The 19,888-nt window shown below is 39.7% G+C and overlaps 2 protein-coding genes across 10 annotated transcripts; both read right to left on the reverse strand.

The window, feature by feature from the left end:
• Window positions 1-3,660: 3,660 nt before the first annotated feature.
• LOC134674805 (uncharacterized) lies at window positions 3,661-7,949 on the reverse strand. 2 transcript variants are annotated; one of them, XM_063532953.1, is made up of 4 exons: window positions 6,504-7,273; window positions 5,569-5,724; window positions 4,611-4,772; window positions 3,661-3,884 (listed from the first exon to the last, which is right to left on the reverse strand). In XM_063532953.1, exons 1-4 carry the CDS (start codon window positions 6,576-6,578, stop codon window positions 3,702-3,704), a joined length of 576 nt encoding a protein of 191 aa, XP_063389023.1. In that variant the 5' UTR covers window positions 6,579-7,273; the 3' UTR covers window positions 3,661-3,701. The 2 variants fall into 2 exon arrangements, with proteins under 2 accessions (XP_063389023.1, XP_063389026.1); XM_063532956.1 differs by lacking the exon at window positions 4,611-4,772 and having other exon boundaries at window positions 6,504-7,949.
• Window positions 7,950-10,856: 2,907 nt separating this feature from the next.
• On the reverse strand, window positions 10,857-18,653 carry LOC134674804 (uncharacterized). Of its 8 annotated transcripts, none has more exons than XM_063532949.1 (7): window positions 18,274-18,653; window positions 17,897-17,919; window positions 17,544-17,693; window positions 17,059-17,214; window positions 16,082-16,243; window positions 15,605-15,709; window positions 10,857-11,111 (listed from the first exon to the last, which is right to left on the reverse strand). In XM_063532949.1, the coding sequence occupies exons 3-7, from the start codon at window positions 17,679-17,681 to the stop codon at window positions 10,929-10,931; spliced, it is 744 nt and encodes a 247-aa protein (XP_063389019.1). In that variant the 5' UTR covers window positions 17,682-17,693; window positions 17,897-17,919; window positions 18,274-18,653; the 3' UTR covers window positions 10,857-10,928. The 8 variants fall into 8 exon arrangements, with proteins under 8 accessions (XP_063389019.1, XP_063389018.1, XP_063389022.1 ...); XM_063532948.1 differs by having other exon boundaries at window positions 17,544-17,697; XM_063532952.1 differs by lacking the exon at window positions 17,544-17,693 and having other exon boundaries at window positions 18,274-18,647.
• Between the last annotated feature and the right edge of the window lie 1,235 nt (window positions 18,654-19,888).

Genomic DNA, 19,888 nt, shown 5'->3' on the forward strand with positions numbered 1-19,888 from the left:
AAAATATTTTTTTATTGTAGCGTTGGAACCGTTACAAGCAGATATTTGAAACTACCCCAATATATGTATTATTATATTTGCTATATTAAAATAAAGTATAGTCAAAAAATAAGTGGTGTCCCCATACAAAAAACTTGTAATACGCTCTAAACAACCGGCCAACGGTGTGTCGTCGGCGGCGCGCGGCACCACATAATTATACAAAGAACAGAAGTAAAAACCATACAGCGGAAACACAAGAAAAAACATTAAATCTCAATACCTGCCTAGTTTTCTTTACAAAAAGTATTGATATCCCACCAAAAACATAAATGTAAAAAAGGAGAGCCAAGTTCAATACAAAAATTATGCTTGGCTGTGGGGCTCGCCGCAAAAAGAATGGAGATCTAAATGAGTGCCACTGCCAAGTTCTATGCAAAATCCAAATATGTATTTATAGGAACAAAATAACATTATAAACAAGTATTAAACTCTATTTCTTTGCTTTATTGGATACCTATAACAATTGCTGTTATTTAAAAAAATGTGAGATCTTAAAGTAGGTTAGATTAGGCTTGGCCAGGTTTTATCAGAATTACAATATAAATAAAATGATTGATATAATGAAAACTGGCCAAGTCAAATCTAACCTACTTTAAGATCTCGCATTTTTTTAAAATAACAGCAATTGTTATAGGTATCCAATAAAGCAAAGAAATAGAGTTTAATACTTGTTTATAATGTTATTTTGTTCCTATAAATACATATTTGGATTTTGCATAGAACTTGGCACTCATTTAAATCTCCATTCTTTTTGCGGCGAACCCCACAGCCAAGCATAATTTTTGTATTGAACTTGGCTCTCCTTTTTTACATTTATGTTTTTGATGGGATATCAATACTTTTTGTAAAGAAAACTAGGCAGGTATTGAGATTTAATGTTTTTTCTTGTGTTTCCGCTGCATGTTTTTTACTTCTGTTCTTTGTATTAATTATGTGGTGCCGCGCGCCGCCAACGACACACCGTTGGCCGGTTGTTTAGCGCGTATTACAGGTTTTTTGTATGGGGACCCCCCCTATTTTTTAACTTTTTTTATTTTTAGATTTTTTCCTACGCTTACACACAATTACCGAGCTGGATTCCAAATTTCATCCTTCTAGGTCATATGGAAGTAGGTTAGGTTTAGGTACTATATGTCAGTCACAATAAAAAAGAAATTTGTATGGGAACCCCCCCTATTTATTAACTTTTTTTTGTTTTTAGATTTTTTCCTACGCTTACACACAATAACCGAGCTGGATTCCAAATTTCATCCTTCTAGGTCATCTGGAAGTAGGTTAGGTTTAGGTACTTATATGTCAGTCACAATAAAAAATGGTTTTTTTTGTATGGGGACCCCCCCTATTTTATAACTTTTTTTTATTTTTAGATTTTTTCCTACGCTTTCACACAATAACTGAGCTGGATTCCAAATTTCATCCTTCTAGGTCATCTGGAAGTAGGTTAGGTTTAGGTACTTATATGTCAGTCACAATAAAAAATGGTTTTTTTTGTATGGGGACCCCCCTATTTTATAACTTTTTTTAATTTTTAGATTTTTTCCTACGCTTTCACACAATAACTGAGCTGGATTCCAAATTTCATCCTTCTAGGTCATCTGGAAGTAGGTTAGGTTTAGGTACTATAGGTATGTCAGTCAGTCTTAAAATTTACGACTTTTTGACCTTCATATCTTTATAACCGTTTGAGCTAGCTTCATGAAATTTGGGCTTCTAGATGTCCTTATGGATATAATTAAACACACGTAGTTTTATGTGTTTACGTTAAAGATGTTTTGAGTTATAGAAGGGTCAAAAGTGGCACCAAGTGGTTCGTGTAATATTACACTTGGCGCTGGCTAGCCAGTTCCTTTGCTTGAACTTGGCTTGACACGCTGCCGCGTGTCTAGATGTTATGAGTAGGTAAGGTACAGTACAGGCAATGAACAAATACGTAATAGAAAGTAGGTAGCTAATAGTTTTATTTCTATTGAAATACCTAGTTATTTGTATAACAAGGGAGCAACAGTACATACCTACCCTTCTGCTCAACTCAACTCACTCTCACCTCACCTCACCTCAAATGACTCTCACCTCATTGCAAATAGTAAATATTGCATCTAAACAAAACTATGCAAGTATACATATTGTTTAAAGATAAAAAAAGATAAAAAATAGTTTATTCAAGTAGGCATATTACAATGCCTATGCCTATGTTTTTTTTTAACTATTATTATAGTTGTAGGTCCTCGCTTTCAACATGCATATACATATATGTACTTCATATGCATATTGTTATTGATTCGACCATGTCCCATAACCACCTAAGGCCATAAAAAAATCCTAGTTTTAATTTGAACCATGTAAATTGGGATTATTGGGAATAGGTAATTCCGTATTTTTAAAAAGCAATGAGTGTGTATCTACTCGTACATTATTTAATGGCTCCTTTACATAATGGGCCAGCGCTGGCCACTCTAAGGGACGCAGCCATGCGGTAGAATGAGATAGCAATATCACTTGCTCCCTCTAACGCATAAATGCGTCCCTTGGAGTGGCCGGCGCTGGGCCATCGTGTAGAAAAGCCATAAGGGGTCATCGTAATCCATCCTAATAGGTTCAATATGCGACTACGCGATTGTCGCAAATTCGCGCAAATTTTACTCCTGCGAGTCGCGCGATTGTCAATGTGTTTAGTCGCGCGTTCGCACGAGTAAAATTCGCGAACTTGCGCTAATCGCGCAGTCGCGATGTATTAGGATGACCCCTTCCACACATTGTGACTTAGGGGCTATTCATAAATTACGTCATTTCAAATTAGGGGGGGGGGGGGGGGGGGTCTGGACATCGGATGACGGTAGCATGAAGTAGGAGGAAATCGGGTCATTTGAAGCATGATTTTTGAATGATTATAGGGGGGGGGTCAAAAATCGTCAAAAATTGATGACGTAATTTATGGACAGCCCCTTACGAGGATAAGGCAGACTGCAAACTGACTACCTCACGTTCTTTTAATTTCAAACCTCTCAAAGTCACCGGAACCATCCAATCAGGCGCAATCACGACACAAAAAGATAGTGATTTATCATTCACCGAACGATTGAGCAACAAAACTTTCAAAGCAATGGTCACTCATCCATCGATCTATTTATAGACCTCCAATAGTATCTATTGTCGCAAGATAATCCAAGTTATCTATTTATATGACATTCAATAGTCGTTTTTAGATACATCTCAAAGGACCATGTGTTAAGTACTTATATCCCTTTTGGACTATAAGGCCGCGTTTCCACCAGAGATGTGCAAGGATGCCATAGCGAGGGATGTGTTTTTAAGAACCAACAGAATCACTGCACGCTGAGCGAGGAAAATAAATGAAGTGATTCTATTGGTTCTTAACTAACACATCCCTCGCTACTCATCCTAGCACATCTCTGGTGGAGACGCAGCCTAATCCTAATACTTACAAAAGGGGGCCCCCAATGCTGGGAGAGCGCGCCCCATAGAGATTTTTGGTGGTCGTGAGTTCAAACCTCGACGCTCAATAGAAGCAAAGATTCTGGTTAAGAAAAAAATGCAAAAAGGGGGTCAAAGTAAGTGCGAAGTCAGGGTTAAGCGAAAGCAATTATTTACCTTGCACAGTTATAATAATTTGGAATATATTTTAGAATAGTTTAGCCCCATTAACCATACAGCGACGACACAGAGCCAAATTCGTCAATTGGCTCGAACTTAAGGGACATTTGGTAGCACGCAATGTCCTGCCCGTCCTTCACTACGTAGCCTGTTCCTTGGAATTCGCCGTACAGTCCTTTCTTCGACAGCTCTTCTGTGTCCACCATGTAGTTGTCTAGCTTGTACTCTCCCTGTGAATGTAGGTTTACATAGGTATAATACATATTTAATATGTTAACTACCATAAAAGAAAGAAGCCAGAAGGAAGAAAGAAGGAAGAAGGAAGGAAGGAAGAGGCCAGAAGGGTCGCTGAAGATAGGAAGGCGTGGCGCGAGCTTGTGAAGGCCCTCTGCACCTCTGGGGTGCCATAGGACAACAACAACAACAACCATTCATACTCTGCGTATAGTGACTTTATAGGTCATACTAAACAACTTTTATTATGGGACCAATACCGAAACCTCGAAAAATGTTTTGGCTTTCCCATAGAAATAGGGAGCTAGAGGAGCTGGTTGCGATGCCTAATATAATTGGCGAGATCAAAGCAACACGACTCCGCTGGCTTGGTCACCTGGAGAGGATGGGGGAGGATCGTGCTGTGAGAAGAGCGTATACTGTGGGGCACCCGGGCGGAAAACGTCCGTCTGGGCGTCCCAGATACCGCTGGAGTGACGAAGCCCAAAAAGACCTGTCCGCCATCGGAATACCCGTGATCGTGAAGTGGCGCAGAATAGGGCAGAATGGCGCTCTCTTGTGTCAGAGGCCAAGATCCTCTTTGGGTCACTGAGCCAGTGATGTATGTATGTATGTATAGAAATCAGCGGCATCACATCAGCCGGAATGTATCAAACGCTCTAAGTTTGAAATTAAGTGATCCCAATTCCCCCGCTTTCCCATATAAATAAGTACCTACTTACTTTAGGGATTGGGAAGTCTGGTGGGTCTATTCCAACGGCCACCAACACTGATCTAGCGTTTTCCCAGGCGTGCTCTCTTACTATGCAGGGTAAACAGTCGCGACTCTCTTCGATAAAGGGTTTACATCCACCTCCCACCACCTTGCATACGAGTCCGCGAAGCTAGAACCAGAATAAACTGTACAATTGGACCAAATTGATTGATTGATTGATTGATTACAAAGTTAGCTTGGACAGACTATTACTTTTTTAAATAACAGCAGTATTTTTGAAATAATGTCAGGAAGATCCATTTCGTTTGTTTGTACGGTTTGAGGAGTGTCTTTTCAAAAGGTGCATGTCCTCTTTCTCTATAGAATTAATTTATAAGGCCTTTTGAAAAGACGCTCCTCGGTTGTATCTACGACCTAAGAGAATAGAGTGTATAGAGAGTTACTGTCATGGTTAATTATGTAGCCACAGTACATTTACTGCCATCTTTCGGCAGAAGATTAAAACTGTTAGAACGCCATTTGAATTTGATCCGAAAGTTGGGAAAAATCTAGGACAGTAAAAATTTCGATGGATGTTGTGTCATTATAACACCTATTTTTTAATGTGTTTATCGTAGAGAATACGCTAAAATAAACATGTTTTGTAGGAAAAACCTATCTCTAAAATGAAAAATGGCCGAGTTGTTAGACTTTATATTTTAATATTTGAAGCCAGTGGCAGCGAGCGAGCAAGGCCTACCTGGGCAGACCCAACTTGGATATGGTTAGGTTAGAAGCCTAAGGCGGGAGCTTTTCGAGGTTTTTTTTTCTACAAGCCAAAAAACCTGACTCTGAAACTCTGTTACAAGTAATGTCAGGATTTTTAAGGTGATGTCAGGATTTTTATCAGGACATTTCATTCTTCCATATGGCAACCCTAACCGCGAACCACGTTCAAATGTACTGTATAATAAATGTATACTCACACTAAATGACTCGTCTATATCGGCTAGCGCGGTCAGTTCCGCGTCAAAAACGTCGTGTGTGCGGTTCAGCTTGTGCCGGCGCAGGCGCACTCGCCACGGCATCTCCGCGTCGTTCTCACAGGGCTGCGTGGAGATCACCGACCACGTGCCGGACCCCTGCCAACATACAGCAACAACAACAACTAAGTACAAAAACCGGGCAAGTGCGAGTCGGACTCGCGCACGAAGGGTTCCGTACCATAATGCAAAAAAAAAACCAAAAAAAAAGCAAAAAAAAAAACGGTCACCCATCCAAGTACTGACCACTCCCGACGTTGCTTAACTTTGGTCAAAAATCACGTTTGTTGTATGGGAGCCCCATTTAAATCTTTATTTTATTCTGTTTTTAGTATTTGTTGTTATAGCGGCAACAGAAATACATCATCTGTGAAAATTTCAACTGTCTAGCTATCACGGTTCGTGAGATACAGCCTGGTGACAGACAGACGGACGGACGGACGGACGGACGGACAGCGAAGTCTTAGTAATAGGGTCCCGTTTTACCCTTTGGGTACGGAACCCTAAAAATGACATTCTTGAGAGGACAGTGGACGAACGCTTTTCCATGCGTACCTATACTCTATAAAAGTAAACAAATAATTTGTAAATTTTCGGGTAGTTATAACATTTATTGATTAACCAACCAAATACAAAACCACCTGGATCTGGCACTAAACAACCTGACTGTAACCTACATTATTTGATCATGTAATGTGAAGCCATTTGAGGGTAGATTTTGTTTACTCTTTGTTAAATACCTAAAGATACAGACGGCCCCATTTTTCTCTCTGGATATAGATATTGACATTATGGAAAAATAACTATTTATAGGTAGGTACACAATTTGTTTTTACAGGTACAGATTTCAAACATTTGTTACAAAAACAATCACATACCAACATATTCTGGCACGCAGAATCTAGAAATAGGAAACCACATGATATTATGAGACTCGTTACGATATAAAACATTTTGTAAACTGAAGTTGATACATGACGGGTATTTATTTATAACATTGCAGTCATATTGCAGTAATTGTTGTCGTGCCGTGTTGTATGGGTGTTAGTTTTATCTATATTTTAGATATATATCTTGTAAACCATGTCATATTGTTCTGGTCACATTGTCCAGTGAGTATTAAAACTAGCGTATCTATGTAAAAGTGTCTATGTACCATTCTCTGATTGCAGTGATAGCTTAAGGGGCTACCCGAGGTTTTCATCGATTTTTGACAGGTTTTGAATCGTATCTCCTTTTTTTGCACTACAGATAGAATTATAAAACAAACGGTTATCGGTTCTTCAATCTTTTATCTCCGGTTTTGTCCACCGGATTTTGAAAAAAATGAATACTTATTTTTTTATGAATTTTATGAACATTGTCTAAAAAACACTTTTTTCGTATCTAGTTTGCAGTAAAGGATCTTACATTTACGAAATCTACATATTTGGGTTCGTCTTTGAAGTCTCGAAAATCGTGTCCAAGGTTTTAATTCTAAACTAAAAACACAAAAGTTATGGCCAGAAAACCAGTTTTTTAGCCTAAAATTGTTCAACTTTGATGCCAAATATCTCGAAGACAATGAATTTTAAAGTAAATATGGGATACTATATTGCTTAAAGCCGTTGATGGTAATATGATAAGCTACAAAAAACATTAGAAAACTAACGGATTCAGCCGGCCTAGCCAAGGTTACAATCGCTATCGCTTCGACATCGAAAAGCATTATGTCTCTCTATCACTCTTCCTTAATAGCGCGACAGTGACAGTTGCGTTTCGATCGCTACGGAGCGTAAGCGATTGGCATCTTGGCTACGCGGCCAGATCGAAGGTCATTGGCGTGGGGGATCCCCTTAACAATCTCTATATACCTACATAGAACTAGAACAATTAAACTGTTGTATATAACTTTCAATGTAAACTGTCTATACTCTGTATCTTTAGGTACTTTTATAAAAGTAAACAAACAATTTGTACATTTTCGGGTAGTTATAACTGTGACGATTACACAATAAACAGTACGACGCAACTACCCGCTAGCTTCACTCCGTGGAGAAATGTCATGGCGTGCGGGTGGCTGGCGGAGTGCACGAGTGATAACAGTTGTTTCATTTGATCACCCAGTACACAACGGAGCCTGGACGTCACAGATGGCGAAGAGGGTAAAATATTACAAAAAAATACGGAAAGGAAAGGTAACGGTGGCGGAAAAAAAAACAAACCTAAGGTAAAATCCTAACCTCATAGCTACCGTATTTGTCCATTTCCAAGTAATTGAAATAAACCGAAGAAAAAGTGTATAAGTACAAATAATAATATTTATGTGACAGTCTGACAGTAATTATTGTGGAAATAATAATACAATACTTACTGGTCACTATTCAATTGAAAAATCAGCTTTCAATTAGTAAGGTGTTACGTTATTTTCATAACATAAATTGTAATTATGATTCTTCGCATAAGTAAGTTGCTAGAATAATATTACATTCAATATTATATTTGCTGTGTTACTTTTTGAGCAATAAAATGAATAAAATAAATATTTGGATTAATTGATATCAAGATTATATTATTCAAGTATTATAATTAATTTAAAGAACGATAGTTAGATATGTATGCAATGCAATTAATAATAATAATGGTCAAATAGGCAGGTAAAAAAAAAAAAGAAAAAAAAAAAAAAAAAAAAAAAAAAGTTCAATAGGCAGGTAAATCTTAGTAGGTACCTAACAAATTAATAATATATAACTCCATTTATATAGATTATTGTTTGCTTAACCTATTCACACGTACGCCGGTTCTTCTCGGGTCTGAGGTTAACCTTTCCGAACCGGTGGTAGTATACCTAGATTGGAAAAATAAATTAACCTAACGAGTATAAAATAATAAGATAAACTGAACTATTGTTGCATGATAAATATATACAGTAAAACAAATAAATCATTATAAAAAGGGAGAGATGTGACGATTAGTCTCTGCAGGCAGCTTGGGCAGACCGCGGACCCAATAAGACCGCTGAACAACGAGGGAGGGGCCCCTCGTTACAAAGCCGAAGAACGAGCGGAACTGTTCGCGGACAGCCTGGAGCGACAGTTCCAGCCGTTCCCCTCTCTCAACGAGGACTTCACGAGGGAAGTGGAGACACGCTTGGAGAGGTACTTCCAGCAGCAGCCGAACGAGGAAGAGGAAATGGTCTTCTTCTCGCCCGGCCAAGTCAAGAAAACACTGAGCAGAAGCAACCCCAAGAAGGCCCCCGGCGCCGACTCGATCCCAAACGAGGCACTCCGTCACCTGCCGCAGCACACCATCGCGGCGGTGACGCGCCTGTTCAATGGGATCACGCGCTCGGGGCACTTCCCAAGCGCCTGGAAACTTGGCCGGGTCATCATGATCCCCAAACCAGGGAAGGACAGGAGGAGACCAGACAGCTATAGACCCATCACGCTGCTGAGTACCCTCTCCAAAGTGTTCGAGAGACTGCTCCTGAACAGGCTCCAACCCCACATCGAGCCCAGACCGGAGCAGTTCGGGTTCCGCACCGAGCACTCGACGACACTCCAACTGACGCGCGTACTCTCATTCATGGCAGAGCGGATGAACCAGAAGGAGCACATAGTAGCAGTATTCCTCGACATGGAGAAGGCCTTCGACAGCGTCTGGCACGAGGGCCTGCTGGACAAACTGTCGACATCTTCGGTCCCAAGTCGAGTGATGCGCGTACTGCGCTCCTTCCTGACCCAGAGACGCTTCCACGTGGCAGTGGAAGATGCCATCTCTACGGAGCGCCCGATCCTCGCGGGAGTTCCTCAAGGGAGCTGCCTGTCTCCAGCGTGCTACGCCTGGTTCACCGACGACATCCCGGTGGTCGGCGACGTCAAGCTGGGACTATTCGCGGACGATGCAGCGTATTACGCAGCGTCCATAACACCCGCACACGCAGCCATCAAAATTCAGAGACAGCTTGACGTCCTACCCGAGTGGCTGACCAATTGGAGGCTCTCGGTGAACGTGGGCAAGACGCAGGCGCTCCTGACAGGAGCGAAGGAATACCCGCCGCCACTCAGACTCTTCGGGGAGGAGATCCAGTGGCAGCACACGGCGAAGTACCTGGGGGTCACAATAGACAGGGGCCTCACGATGAAACACCACGTGGACGAGGTGGTAAGGCGAGCGAAGTGTGCTCGCGCTAAACTTCGTCCAGTCCTCAGCAGCAGCCTACCGTTCCGCACAAAGCTGGGGATCTACAAGGCTTACGTACGGTCCAGACTGACCTACGCGTCTCCCGCCTGGTATGCCAGGACGGCAGAGTCCAACAGGCGGAGACTCAGGGCACAGGAGACGCAAAGCCTCAGGACCATCGTTAGAGCCCCACGCTACGTGCGGAACGAGACCATCTTCAGAGACCTGAAGCTCCAGAGACTGGACGAGTTTGTGGGACAACTGGCGCGCAAGATGTTCGCCAACGCCGACTCGTCACGACACCAGCTGTTGAGAGGGATAGCCCCCCTCCATGCCCGCCCCCCAGATGCCCGCCGCGCACGAGCCCAACCGCGAGAACTCGTGCCGCAACCAGAGCCGTAGTCCGCAAAGCCGCAGATTGGCCAACATGACCTCCAAGCCATGATGGCCAACCAAGTCACGAGAACAAGAAGGAGAAGAAATGCCAATCCAATTGGCATCAACAGACCGGGCTGTCGTAACAGCCCGCGACAGAAGCCGCCAAAATGGGCGTAGCCCAGAAATGGCCAACGCACACCCCCAGAAAGGGGGAGTGACAGAAACTCATGCGCGATTACACAATAAACAGTACGACGCAACTACCCGCTAGCTTCACTCCGTGGAGAAGTGTCATGGCGGGCGGGTGGCTGGCGGAGTGCACGAGTGATAACAGTTGTTTCATTTAATCACCCAGTACACAACGGAGCCTGGACGTCACAATGTGCAAGGATACCATAGCGAGGGATGTGTTTTTAAGAACCAACAGAATCACTGCACGCTGAGCGAGGAAAATAAATGAAGTGATTCTATTGCTTCTTAACAAACACATCCCCCGCTACTCATCCTAGCACATCTCTGGTGGAGACGCAGCCTAATCCTAATACTTACAAAAGGGGGCCCCCAATGCTGGGAGAGCGCGCCCCATAGACATTTTAGTGGATGTGAGTTCCAACCTCGACGCTCAATAATAGCAATGATTCTGGTTAAGAAAAAAAATGCAAAAAGGGGGTAAAGTAAGTGCGAAGTCAGGGTTAAGCGAAAGCAATTATTTACTTTGCACAGTTATAATAATTTGGAAAATATTTTATAATAGTTTAGCCCCATTAACCATACAGCGACGACACAGAGCCAAATTCGTCAATTGGCTCGAACTTAACGGACATTTGGTAGCACGCAATGTCCTGTCCGTGCTTCACTATGTAGCCTGTTCCTTGGAATTCACTGTACAGTCCTTTCTTCGCTAGCCCTTCTGCGTCCACGACGTAGTTGTCTAGCTTGTACTCTCCCTGTGAATGTAGGTTTAAATAGGTATAATACAGGGTGACATTTTATATGTTAACTACCATAAAAGAAAGAAGCCAGAATGAAGAAGGAAGGAAGGAAGAGGCCAGAAGGGTCGGTGAAGATAGGAAGGCGTGGCGCGAGCTTGTGAAGGCCCTTTGCACCTCTGGGGTGCCATAGGACAACAACAACAATACCAACCATTCATACTCTCTGCGTATAGTAACTTTATAGGTCATACTAAACAACTGTTATTATGGGACCAATACCGAAACCACGAAAAATGTATCAAACGCTCTAAGTTTGATATGAAGTGATCCCAATTCCCCCGCTTTCCCATATAAATGTAACGTTCAATGGGAAAAGGTACCTTATGAGGGTTTCTAGTTTCGGAGATACGTAGGCTGTTCCATAAGTCTTGCAATGGAAGGAATCTAACAAGCTTTGACATGTATGACTGAGCGTATGGTTATCTGCCACTAATTACAAGTTCTTACATGATGTGTTTGTTGAGCCTGCCAGAAGTGATAGTCGGTAAATAGATCGAAACAATTGTGAAAAGGGTAACCGCGAGTACAGACTGATTTTCTATTATAATTTCAAACGTGGATTATTTTACCAAGAGTGCCACGAGGGAAATGTTCGGTGCCTTTGGTAAAGAGTGCCCTTCCCTTTCTACCGTATTCAGGTGGTACAAGGAATTTCAAAGAGGCAACTATAATTTAGACGACGACGAAAGACCGGGCCGACCCTTTACAAGCAGGACCCAAGAAAACATAGACGTTGTTAGAAAACTGATAACTATTAATAGGCGAATTACGTGCAGGCAGAGTGAGGACATTCTCCACATTAGTGCATCAACACTTAATTCAATTTTACACGAAGACCTACAAGTTAAAAAGTTATGTTCTCTCTGGATCCCTCATCTGGGCAGTTGGCACCTCCACCATCATAACGCTCCTGCTCATCGTGCGATTAGAACTCGGGAGTTTTTGGAGCAATCGGGGCTTACTGTGCTGTACCATCCGTCTTATAACCCCGACCTTGCACCGTGCGATTTTGGTCTCTTCCTGCTGACCAAGAGCCAATTAAAAGGACGACGGTTTGCAACTGATGACGAGCTATTGAGTGCATGGGATGAAGCCTGCGCCACTGTCACAAAGGAGCGGTGGAAGATCATGTTTGATACATGGTTGGAACGCATGCATAAGTGTGTTACTACATAGGCCTTTCAGTCTATTGCAGACTATACAAACAGTGTCAGGCAGGGCGACACCTTTTTTCATGGCTGTATAAGCCAATACGGGAGCGACAACCACGACCGCAAAACTGGCAGGTGTAGTGTGCCCGTGGCGAACAGATGTCGGGCTGATGACGCTTGGCTCGCTTACTTGCGAGTGTCTTAAACCAAGCGTCATCGTGGATTTTACGACCATCGAACACCAGCTTGCGCCACTTATCTCTGTCCTCGGCAAGATCCTCCCATTTATGAACCGGGACGTTGAAGGAGTTCATGTCTCGCTTGACGCAGTCCTTATGCCGTAGCATCGGCCGACCGACACTTCTCTTGGCATCAGCTATGGCGCCAAGCAAAACACGCCGCGGCAAACGAGAAGGTTGCATTCGATGCACATGCCCCAGCCAGCGTAAGCATCTCTGCTTCAGCAGCGCAAATAGGCTGGGCAGCTGAGCAATCTCAAGAGTATTAACAGTGATGGTTTTTATTTTGAAAAAGCTTAATAAGAAGTTACACTTTTGCAAGACTTATGGAACAACCTACGTATTAAATGTTTTGTAAAAAGGTGAAAAAATGCTCTATTTTTTTTATTGGGTGATCTGAAACCTTAATGCTTAACGTTTGTTTACATGTTTTTATTTTTGTTATTAGTTAATTATAAACCTAGTAATGTCGTCCCAGAGTTTAGTAGAAAAGGTACCTTATGGGAAAGTCATTGAAAATTCCCAAAAAGAACTAGTCAATACGGGAAAAGAAGTTTGGTAGAGAACTGTATTAGCATTCTGAAAAACTAATTTGATAATTTCAGTTCTGGTCAGGGGGGCTAGCAAATATTATAACCGTACATCGACCGACATTACAAATCCAAGTAGCCTGCTATTATACCAAAGCTACTCGTACTCTCGTCAAGTCTTTCTTAACTAGAGTATATAATCTTCATTTGGTTTGGTCACATGCAATAAATCTGCCATTAGTTTGCTGAAAAATGCCAATACCCGAAGCATTGCCATAGGGTCTGCGGCAATCGAACCTCAAAGCCGCTTGTCTTTAATGGCAACCAAAATATATTTTATTGATAAGAAATAGACGATTTATACCATCTTAACCCCAAAATATTATTAGTTTATCCTAACTGTTCATCATCATCATGCCTCATCATCATACCTGGGATAACTCGGGGCAAGTTCTAGGGATTTGATATCGATAAAAAAGATGTCGATATAATTAAATTCATATGCTCATGAACATTCTCGATTACTATAAAAAGGTTTAGATTTTTATCTAGACGGCAATCATGAATACCAACGAATATGGAAAAAATATTGATTGTAACATATGTATTTTCAAAACTATTTTAAAATGAACATATAACTACACGTTTTAATTTGTTTAGTTTTTTATTTAAAAATGAGGAAAAAATAAGTATTTATTGGGGTCCCCACATATCTGCCACTGCTAATAGAATCTGTAAACTAATATTTATATTTAAAAGCTTGCGAACGGTGGCGGATCATAATTTTTATTACAGACATATGATGCCCTATGCCAAAGTGTCCTGACCTACTGCATATGCTCATGGGGAGGTGCTTTCATAACACATCTTATTGAGCTCGAACGGGCACAACGAGCAGTTTTAAAAGTAATGTTTTATCTTCCATTTCGATACCCTACTCAGATGCTTTTCAATATATCAGAAGTTTTAAGTGTAGTGTACGCAAACTTTTTATTTATCAAACATTACGTAGATACCAGACTAATAGCCCCTACAATCACATTCGGCAACAAGCGCATAGCTCACTGCCCCGTACCTCGCTGTAATAGTGCATGGTCTAAAAGACATTTTTCTTTTTTGGCACCATACTTATATAACAAAGCAAACAAAACCCTTAATATAAACAACATCAGTAATTTTCATTTAAAAAACAAAATTAAGATTTGGTTAAAATCATTAAGTTATACTGAAGCAGAAGAGCTATTACGAAGCGTGTTCTAGTATATACAATCTAAAATAACCTGACACACACGCACGTAAACACACAGAAACACACACATATTCTAAAAATCAGACACACAGAATACTCACACACGCGCGCGTACACACACATCACAGTTTCATCTTTCTTCAAAATTAATTTTAATATTATTAAATATACAATATAAAATGTCTAACATTGTAACATTACCTACGCTTGTAATTGGGAAGGAACTGGCTCTTGAGAAACAGGGAAACCTACTTTGAGAGCCAGGAACCAATTTTACGTAACAACTTAAAGTTGCAATAAAGATTATTTTATTTATTTTTATTTATTTATTTTATTTATGTCGAATAACATTCAGATGTTGACAATAATATCGATATATTTATTTGTCGATAAAATATTTTGCTACATCACTTTCGTATAGATGCCCCGGGTTATCCCAGGTATGCTCATCATCAGAGCTCGGCAGGGGCGAGCCATTTTGACGTCACTTATGTCAAGTGTAGATATTAATAGAGATACACCTTAGAAATAAATATTAAATTAAAACTTTATTAAATATTACTACTTTACTTTTTTATTATTACTTTATTATTTATTACTTTTATTATAATAAAAGTAATATGACAATGCCTTATGTACAAATATACTTTAATAGTAGCATATGGATGAAATGATGAAAAAAATTCTTGCTATAAAATTATTTTTTATTAATGGCGACGTAAAAATCGTAGCGGAAGGCAGCCTAAATAATTTTTCTTTTTTGTTATTAAATTACACCACATAAACCATCGAATGACAAGGCAGGTCCATGTTGTGCAAACTCTGAAAACAGCTCACCCCCGCCGAGCTCTGCTCATCATGTAACTTAACCACAAGGTACCTTTTCTTTACATACATATTATATTACTTATAGGTCTTTTTTAAGATTATTATGATGAGGAACTAATTAAATTTGCGGCAATTTAATGTAAATTAATATTTTCAATTCATAAAAGATAAACTTCAATGTAATTGTTGATGTTTTATAGTGATGTATTATTAAATTTATATTATAACCGTAAGGTACCTTTTCTTAACTGTATGGAGCAAAGACCGTTATTGTTATGTAAGTTTAAAGTGGCATAAGAACTTAAATATAGTATTTAGTAGCAGTTTTAGGATTTATTTCATTTGAATGACAGAATTTCTTTCATATGTGCTGAGAAAAATTGATGGTGGTCACATTAAAAGTAAAAAAATATTCAATTTTGTGATTTTACATGAAAAAGTCAGAAATTACATTTTCTCGTCTAAATCGGTATTTTTTTTGCTTAAACTGTCTCTCGGTGTCGTTTTTAATAGACAAATTTAAATCTTGAGAGCTCATTGCAATCCAATAGTGAAACTGAAACAAAACTTTATTTTCAAAAGATTGGTTATACACACATAAATCAGTCGATATCAAAGGTTTCTATTTATATTACAGAACAAGTCGCAACATTTTTTTTTATTTAAGGTATTATTATTTGTAGTCAACTATGTAACTTACTTCAGGAACATAGTTTTTTAGGCGCCTAAACTTAAAAGTTCTCTATCGTAAAGTTGCTCATTTTACAACATTATATTCAAAAAATAATATCTCTGTAACTACATATAGGAGGTCGATCTTTTGTGTTATCGATAGCTTATTTATTGTAGATTACTGGGGTATGCATAACTCCATACACGCCATAAGGTACCTTTGACCATGGGACGTCACAAATAAGTACCTACTTACTTTAGGGATTGGGAAGTCTGGTGGGTCTATTCCAAGGGCTACCAACACTGATCTGGTGCTTTCCCAGCCGCGCTCTCTTGCTAAGCAGGGTAAACAGTCGCGACTCTCTTCCATAAAGGGTTTACATCCACCTTCCACCATCTTGCATACGTCTGCGCGAACCTAGAAACAAAATAACAATTGGACCAAATTGATTGCATGAATGCAAAATTAGCTTACACAGACTATTAAGGGCTTCTGGCCGAAGGGTGTGATGTTTCGGCTGTTTCGTGGGAATCTACCGAATACTACACCAGAGCAAGTGACGTCGCAACAGAAAACTGCGTCACGAAAATGATTTCTACTTTCCTTATGCGCACTGCCAAGGAATGGAATTCCTTGCCGGCGTCTATATTTCCGTGTTCTTATAACCCGGCAACCTTCAAATCAAGAGTGAACAGGCACCTTCTGGGCGAGCTCGCTCCATCGTAGGTCACGTCTACGCCTCGGCTAGTCTGTGGCCATGAGTAAGCCCATTCATAATAATAAAAAAAAAATGATTTTTTAGTATTTACGATTACGATTTTTATTATTGTATATATTTATATGTTAGTTTGTAAGGTATATATGTATCTATGGGCCTTAGTAGCCTGAATATAAATGCTTTGATTTGATTAATTTTTAGAATAACGGCAATATTTTTGAAATAATGTCAGGAAAATCCGTTTCGCTTGTATTACAATACACGGATTGAGGAATGTCTTTTCAAAAGGTGTCCTTTCAGACAGTCTGACACCTGGTCACCTGCCCGTTGAGGGCGTCATGCGTGCTATTGAACTTGCGTCTCATGGCTCCTCTACACGATGGGCCAACGCCGGCCAATCCAAGGGACGCATGCGGTAGAATGAGATAGCAATATCATTTGCTCCCTCTAACGCATGAATGCGTCCCTTGGAGTGGCCGGCGCTGGGCCATCGTGTAGAGGAGCCATCTCATACACTATAGGAGTCGTCTATATCTTCTAGCGAGGACACCTCTAGGTCAAAACCGTCGTGTGTGCGGTTCAGCTTGTGTCTGCGCAGGCGCACCCGCAACGGCATCTCCGCGTCGTTCTGGCAGGGCTGTGTGGACACCACCGACCACGTACCGGACCCCTGCCAACATATAGAAACAACTATAGTCCGTTTTGTTTAGCATTAGAAAGAACTTCGCAGAAGTAAGCTTGTGGTTCCAGATCCGTCACTTTTAACGGTAATAATTTGAAGTAAATTATATGTATTGACCATGGTACATTAGATAATTCAATAATTAATAACAATTAAAGAGCCTGACAAAAACTGCACGCTTGCTTCTGTGGAGTTCTTTCTAATGCTAAAATAACGAACTATAAGTAGAAAAAGAGAATGATACCTGACTCCTCAGTCAAAGTAGATAAATGTAGTTTTATGGAGCTATGTGAAAAAAAAATAGTTATCACATTTACCTGAGTATATATAAATAAAAAAATAACACTCTTGACAGAAAGTGGACGACCGCTTTTCCAAGCGTAGTCCCCATAACCTGGGCGTCCTCTCGTGTGAGCCCGTTTACGCTCATATCGGCTTTCCCGACATCGAGGCATCGGAGGTCGGATCTGCCTTGGAGTGACATTATGGATAATATTTATTACATAATTTATAAGCCGAAAAAACAAAGGAAAAAATTAACAAGGCCGCTAGTGTCCAGGGCTGGAATCGAACCAGGGTCCTCTGTTTATCGGACGGGTATCTGATCCAACAAAAACGATTTTTTTTCCAAAAATTTATTCAAACATTTATTACAAAAATCATTACTTACCAATATATTCTGGCCCGCAGAATCTAGAAATAGGAAACCACATGATATTATGAGACTCGTTATGAAATAAAACATTTTGTAAACTGAAGTTGATAAATGCCGGGTACTTATTTATAACATTGCAGTAATTGTTGTCGTGCCGTGTTGCAGTTATGGGTGTTAGTTTTATCTATATTTAGATATCTATCTTGTAAATGTAGGTAAACCATGTCATAATTGTTCTGGTCACATTGTTCAGTCTGTGTTAAAACTAGCGTATCTATGTAAAATTATCTATGTAATACCATTCTCTGATTGCAGTGATAGCTTAACAATGTCTAATATATACCTACATATAGCAATTAAAATGTTGTAGATAACGGAAACTGTCTACTGACCTATATAGTGACTCGCCCCGGCTTCGCACGGGTTACAAATAGTACACCTAAACCTTCGCCAAGAATCATTCTATTGATAGGTGAAAACCGCAAGAAAATCCGTTTAGTAGTTTTTGAGTCCATCGCGAACATACAAACACACAAACAAGAGACGTGGCAGGCGGCTTTGTTTTATAAGGTCTAGTGCGCACCTACATTTTGCGCCTCTCTGATCTTTGTTTTGACATTTCAATAAATAAAATATAAAAAAAAAATGCTGGGACATCAGTTAGCCGCGACCACAACTAGTGAAACCTGTGTTGAAACGTCGGTAAATAAAGGTAAATCTATATACAACAGTTTGTTATATGTAGGTATATAGAGATTGTTAAGTTATCACTGCAAACAGAGAATGGTACATAGATACTTTTACGTAGATAAGTTTTAATACCTACTGACTGGACAATGTGATGAATGTGACCAAAACAATATGACATGGTTTACAAGATAGATATCTAAATATAGATAAAACTAACACCTATAATTATAAATAAGTACCCGGCATTTATCAACTTCAGTTTACAATATGTTTTATTTCGTAACGAGTCTCATAATATCATGTGGTTTACTATTTCTAGATTCTGCGGGCCAGAATTTGTTGGTAACAAGTAATTATTTTCGTAAAATATGTTTGTAATCTTTCAATAAATTGTGTACACTTCCTACCCACCAAAAACATAAATGTAAAAAAGGAGAGCCAAGTTCAATACAAAAATTATGCTTGGCTGTGGGGCTCGCCGCAAAAAGAATGGAGATCTAAATGAGTGCCACTGCCAAGTTCTATGCAAAATCCAAATATGTATTTATAGGAACAAAATAACATTATAAACAAGTATTAAACTCTATTTCTTTGCTTTATTGGATACCTATAACAATTGCTGTTATTTAAAAAAATGTGAGATCTTAAAGTAGGTTAGATTTGACTTGGCCAGTTTTCATTATATCAATCATTTTATATATATTGTAATTCTGATAAAACCTGGCCAAGCCAAATCTAACCTACTTTAAGATCTCACATTTTTTTAAATAACAGCAATTGTTATAGGTATCCAATAAAGCAAAGAAATAGAGTTTAATACTTGTTTATAATGTTATTTTGTTCCTATAAATACATATTTGGATTTTGCATAGAACTTGGCAGTGGCACTCATTTAGATCTCCATTCTTTTTACGGCGAGCCCCACAGCCAAGCATAATTTTTGTATTGAACTTGGCTCTCCTTTTTTACATTTATGTTTTTGGTGGGATATCAATACTTTTTGTAAAGAAAACTAGGCAGGTATTGAGATTTAATGTTTTTTCTTGTGTTTCCGCTGCATGGTTTTTACTTCTGTTCTTTGTATAATTATGTGGTGCCGCGCGCCGCCGACGACACACCGTTGGCCGGTTGTTTAGAGCGTATTACAAGTTTTTTGTATGGGGACACCACTTATTTTTTGACTAAACTTTATTTTAATATAGCAAATATAATAATACATATATTGGGGTAGTTTCAAATATCTGCTTGTAACGGTTCCAACGCTACAATAAAAAAATATTTTTTTGTATGGGGACCCCCCCTATTTTTTAACTTTTT

This window comes from Cydia fagiglandana, chromosome 20 (assembly GCF_963556715.1).
Source record: "Cydia fagiglandana chromosome 20, ilCydFagi1.1, whole genome shotgun sequence".
Taxonomy (NCBI): domain Eukaryota; kingdom Metazoa; phylum Arthropoda; class Insecta; order Lepidoptera; family Tortricidae; genus Cydia; species Cydia fagiglandana.